General features: G+C 46.7%; 1 protein-coding gene across 2 annotated transcripts in view; it reads left to right on the forward strand.

The window, feature by feature from the left end:
- The first annotated feature begins 3,973 nt into the window (after window positions 1–3,973).
- LOC129821982 (rap1 GTPase-activating protein 2-like) overlaps window positions 3,974–6,011 on the forward strand; it is a 92,027-nt gene continuing 89,989 nt past the window's right edge. Inside the window, exon 1 of one of the 2 annotated variants that reach the window (XM_055879779.1) lies at window positions 3,974–4,146. In XM_055879779.1, the coding sequence (XP_055735754.1) occupies window positions 4,106–4,146 (41 nt within the window). In that variant the 5' untranslated portion in view covers window positions 3,974–4,105. The remainder of the gene's footprint in view (window positions 4,147–6,011) is intronic. The other variant, XM_055879782.1, reaches the window with a different exon arrangement.

Consider the following 6,011-nt stretch of genomic DNA (forward strand, 5'->3'; position numbering starts at 1 on the left):
CAATTTGATGAAAATGATTTCCACTGTTCGGGACCTTTAAGTGTGTACACACGTGTGTACCTGCGTGTGTGAAAGCAGATGTGTGTGTGCCTGTTGTGTGGTGTGTGTGTGTGTGTGTGTGTGTGTGTGTGTGTGTGTGTGTGTGTGTGTGTGTGTGTGTGTGTGCGTGCGTGCGTGCGTGCGTGCGTGCGTGCGTGCGTGCGTGCGTGCGTGCGTGCATTGGTGCCTCCCTAGGTAGACGGGTTGGCTCCCACAATGTTAACAATATAGGGCAGGGATTCCCAAGACTATTGGTGTGTGTGTGTGTGTGTGTGTGTGTGTGTGTGTGTTGTGTGTGTGTGTGTGTGTGTGTGTGTGTGTGTGTGTGTGTGTGTGTGTGTGTGTGTGTGTGAGCTGTTCAGTATTCCACTGATGTATGACACTATGACAGTATTGATGTCCATGCCCCCATTTGCGCTTACTTGTCTAGTAAACGTGGATATGTTATGAGGGTGATTGACCCCAGACAGAGCAGTGCACATGTCAGTGAGATGGAGAGCCTGTGAACTGACAGTACGTCTCAGAATATCTCCCAACAGAAATAGAGAGGGAGCCTGCGTCCCAAATGGCAACCTATTCCCTTTATAGTGCACTACTTCCGACCGGAGCCCTCTGTGTCCTGGTCAACAGTAGTGGACTATATGGGGAATAGGGTGCCATTTGGGATGCAGCTGAGTGTGTCATGTGTCAGCCCAGGGTAATGCTGATTATGCTATTAGTTTTCTTATTTATATTCTTCAGACGTTTACATTTTATATTTTTTACATTTGACATTTTAGACAGATGCCATAGGTGAAGCAATGTGTGGCTGGCTGGTTCATTTCCTAGTTAAGCCTCAGTAATCAACTGTTGGCTAAAGTCAGTGATCAGGATACAGGCTAGAGCTCTACTCTACCCTCACAGTCACAGAGAAAGGGTGGGGCGCTACTCTACTCTACTCTCACAGTCACAGAGAAAGGGTGGGGCTCTACTCTACTCTACTCTCACAGTCACAGAGAAAGGGTCGGGCTCTACTCTACCCTCACAGTCACAGAGAAAGGGTAGGGCTCTACTTTACCCTCACAGTCACAGAGAAAGGACAGGGCTCCACTCTACTCTACCCTCACAGTCACAGAGAAAGGGCAGGGCTCCAATCTACTCTACCCTCACAGTCACAGAGAAAGGGTCAGGCTCTACTTTACCCTCACAGTCACAGAGAAAGGGTAGGGCTCTACTTTACCCTCACAGGCACAGAGAAAGGGCAGGGCAGGGCTCCACTCTACTCTACCCTCACAGTCACAGAGAAAGGGTAGGGCTCTACTTTACTCTCACAGTCACAGAGAAAGGGCAGGGCTCCACTCTACTCTACCCTCACAGTCACAGAGAAAGGGTAGGGCTCTACTTTACTCTCACAGTCACAGAGAAAGGGCAGGGCTCCACTCTACTCTACCCTCACAGTCACAGAGAAAGGGCAGGGCTCCACTCTACTCTACCCTCACAGTCACAGAGAAAGGGTAGGGCTCTACTTTACCCTCACAGTCACAGAGAAAGGGTGGGGCTCTACTCTACTCTACTCTCACAGTCACAGAGAAAGGGTCGGGCTCTACTCTACCCTCACAGTCACAGAGAAAGGGTCGGGCTCTACTCTACCCTCACAGTCACAGAGAAAGGGTCGGGCTCTACTCTACCCTCACAGTCACAGAGAAAGGACAGGACTCTACTCTACCCTCACAGTCACAGAGAAAGGACAGGACTCTACTCTACCCTCACAGTCACTTAAAAAAGGACAGGACTCTACTCTAGGGTAGGACGGTATCCATATTTTCATACCTTCATACCGTTCCTGTACCAAACTGAGGTATACGGTATTAGAGGCAGTGCACACATGGGGCGCTATTTCTTTCAACAACAAAAAAACAAAAACAACTTGACACACGAAACAAATTAAGGCATCAGGGATCTTTATCCGGGAGGGGATTGATTGTCTCTTCAAGAATGAGTGATGATATTTTCTGGTGAATTCATGTCCTCTACCCGCTTTCCAATTCAATGTGCCTGTTTTATAGACAGCAGTATTCCTGTCTTACAGCCATCTCTGATCTCCCTCTCATCTTCACTAGTAAAATATGACCCTTTGTAAAGGTTAAAGAACAGGATGGGGTGGACCTCTCTATATTACAGCCAGGACTGTGCACACAGCAGCTCTTGTATGATTCTACCATAATTGACATAACCTTAAAAGCACAGAGTTCAGCCTTGATGAATGTAATTTTACTTGTACTTACATTTATAATATAGCCCATAGGCAGCTGTGCTGTATATCGTTTCGCTCCTTCATTGCCGATAGACAATGGCATAATACTTCAGTATTTTGGAAAGTTTTCAACAACAAATCATTAGTCCAGTCACATCATTTGAATTGTAGTCATTTCAAAACAGCTCTAGCCAGTCATGTAGTCGTGGTTGTTATACCGGCCATAGTGTCTCTTATTTGGATGGACAGACTCGTGTTGCATTCCAAACCTACCACGGACCAAAACCGTTGCACACTACTGGCCCTTAGTTACATCATCATGGCTGTGACAAAGCAGTGGTGCTCTCGATCGTCCATTTGAAAGCTTGCTTCATTGAAATGTCTCTCCACTTTGAAACCTTGAGCGTAATGTTGTACATGATGTTTGTGTTGTTTGCTTCTGTTTGGGCGTTGTGTTATACAATAACCAAACCTTTGGTGGGCCTCCGGAGAACCCTCTCAAAAAGGTTTCCAAGGCAACCCCAGAACCCGCACCAATTAGAACTCACAAAGGCTCTCCCCAACACTAAACTGCCTGGAGATTAGAGAGGAAAGAAGAACACAGCATTAAACAAACAGACAAATGGACTGACTGTGTGGGTGTGAGACGTGTGTTTGGGGAGAAGATTTGATTTGAGCATGTCCCGTAGGCTTTGCTCCGCTCACTGTCTCACACACACACACACACACACACACACACACACACACACACACACACACACACACACACACACACACACACACACACACACACACACACACACACACACACACACACACACACACACACACACACACAGACACAGACACACACACACACACACACACACACACACACACACACTTTATCAGGGTTCATGCTCTGTTATTACCAGAGAGCTCTTAGAACGCCACAGGGAAAATCAATAGCAAATAGTTTAGAGTGGCTGATATGTGTGAACTCTGAGTATTGATGGGACACTGCTGTGGCTGGTCTGCTCTCTGGGCATACATGTACTGAGGCAGGCAGGAGGCAGCTTTGTTGAAATAGCTGATTTTCATTGGTCCCCCGTTTGTGTGTGCTCCAAACGTGCCTGAGTGCACGTGTGCTCATGTACTTGCGTATATATTTGTTCCTGGATGTGTGTGTCTGTGTATGTGCTTGCGCGTGTATGTGGAAGGGTGTGGATATAACAGTGTGTGTTTTTTGTTGTTGTTGTTGTCGCTGACATCAATGCCTCCCCCCCCCCCCCCGCCTTTGTGTATTCTCATTTGGCTGTGAGCGTGGGCTCTGCGTGCATACGTGCCTGGGGGGGTGTGAGTGTCTGACCTCAACCAGTGTCACACTATTGACTTTAACCCGTCCTTTCTTCTCTCCTCTAGGTCATCACCCAACCAAGGAAGAGCTTAGGCGTATCCCTCACCATGGCAACAACATCTTCCCACGCATCCTGCATTCTGACACACATGCTCCTCTTGTGTGTGTGTGTCTCTCTCTATCTCGTTCTCTCTAATCTCATCTTCTCCATTACCCCAATCCACTTTCTTACTACACCCTCCCCCTATTTGCACTCTCTCTCTCTCTCTCTCTCTCTCTCTCTCTCTCTCTCTCTCTCTCTCTCTCTCTCTCTCTCTCTCTCTCTCTCTCTCTCTCTCTCTCTCTCTCTCTCACTCCCACTCTCTCTCTCTCACACACTCTCTCTCTCGCACTCTCTCTCTCTCTCTCTCTCTCACTCACACACTCGGTCAATCTTTCCTGTCCTCTCATGCTCTGCCATTCCACTCGCTAATGTTGGACCAGCCACTCGCTAAGACATGTCCTCTACAGCATGCAAGGGATCCGTGGGCGAGTCAAGGTAGGCTTTGACATGAACCTTGAGGAGGACAGTACTATAGAGGTCGTGTCATACACACTATATTCCTGTTTTGTTTTCTCTGACTGCTGTGACAAGAAGACAGTGGGAGGTGGCATGAGTGCGTGTGAGAGAGCGTGTTAAACTGTTGCTGTGTGTTTGGAAGTGAGAGAGCACCGCTAGCTGCAGCCTGGCTGCTGTGAGAGAGAGAGATATAATGTGGGTCTGCTTAGTTGCCAGTCATATCTCAGCCGCTGCCTGTGCAGAAGTATTTACTTCTGTGTGTGTGTGTGTTTGTTTTTGTGAGTGCGTGGGTAAAGGCATTTTGCGGATGTTACATTATGCAGATGTGAGTGTGTGTATTCATCAGTGTCTCTTATTGATTATTCCCTCTGTGTCAATGGAAGCTTCTGAGGGAGTGTGTTCACCAAGACACACACACAAGTGCGTGCATGGAATCACACACTCAGAGTGTTGGTATCTTCTGATAGCCGGCCCATATGAATGAAGTGGCTGATTGACGGTTCAATTTACACCGCTTCATCTCTGGAAATGGAAATGAACAACACGAGCCACATTCCGGAACATCAAGTGCAAGATGGAACAGATTGAGCTCCCCCTGTCTAATATATACACCCAGTCATGCAGCTAAAGAGAGGAAGTGTGTGATAGATGCACATCTCCCGTTGTAATGTTCTGCCGCATCTTGGTTTCTTTCTCGCCATCCTCTTAGTGACAGCTGGAAATAGACCTATAATGGGATCTTCTCAGGTGTACTGCTGCCTCTCAGATCTCTGCCAGCTGGGCTCCAGCTACAGGAGGTGATATGTAGATCAGTGGAGGCTGGTGGCAGGAGCTATAGGAGGATGGGCTCATTGTAATGGCTGGATTAGAATTAATGGATGGGTGTCAGACATGTGGTTTCCATATGTTTGATGTGTTTGATACTGTTCCACCTATTCCATTTCCGCCTTTAGAAAATAGCCCGTCCTCCTATAGCTCATCCCACCAGCCTCCACTGGCGTAGGAAAGGACTACGCTCCACAGATTCATTTAGATGTTTGGTAAAGTGTTGGCTGTTGATGAGCAGATGAATGACAGCAGATGAATCTTTGAAACATGATGTTGGCCTTTACAGCCTAGCCTGGTCTCAGATCTGTCTGTGCCAACTCCTATGGTCTTTGAATTGACAAGGTAGCACAAACAGATTTGGGACAAGGCTATATATAAAGCCATTCTCCCTCTTTCATATATACAGTGCCTTGCAAAAGTATTCATCCCCCTTGGCGTTTTTCCTATTTTGTTGCATTACAACCTGCAGTTTAAATTTATTTTTATTTGGATTTCATGTAATGAACGTACACAAAATAGTCCAAATTGGTGTCGTGAAATTTAAAAAATAGCTTGTTTCAAAAAAAAAAATAAAAATAAAAAAACGGAAAAGTGGTCCGTGCATACAATTACAAGTGCATACAAACCTTGACTTTGCTGACCTTAAGCCATTTTGCCACAACTTTGGAAGTATGCTTGGGGTCATTGTCCATTTGGAAGACCCATTTGCGACCAAGCTTTAACTCCCTGACTGATGTCTTGAGATGTTGCTTCAATATATCCACATAATTTCCTGCCTCATGATGCTATCTATTTTGTGATGTGCACCAGTCCCTCCTGCAGCAAGGCACCCCCACAACATGATGCTGCCACCCGCATGCTTCACGGTTGGGATGGTGTTCTTCGGCTTGCAAGCCTTCCCCTTTTCCCTCCAAACATAACGATGGTCATTATGGCCAAACAGTTCTATTTTTGTATCATCAGACCAGAGGACATTTCTCCAAAAAGTACGATCTTTGTCCCCATGTGCAGTTGCA

This window comes from Salvelinus fontinalis, chromosome 24 (genome assembly GCF_029448725.1).
Source record: "Salvelinus fontinalis isolate EN_2023a chromosome 24, ASM2944872v1, whole genome shotgun sequence".
NCBI lineage: Eukaryota > Metazoa > Chordata > Actinopteri > Salmoniformes > Salmonidae > Salvelinus > Salvelinus fontinalis.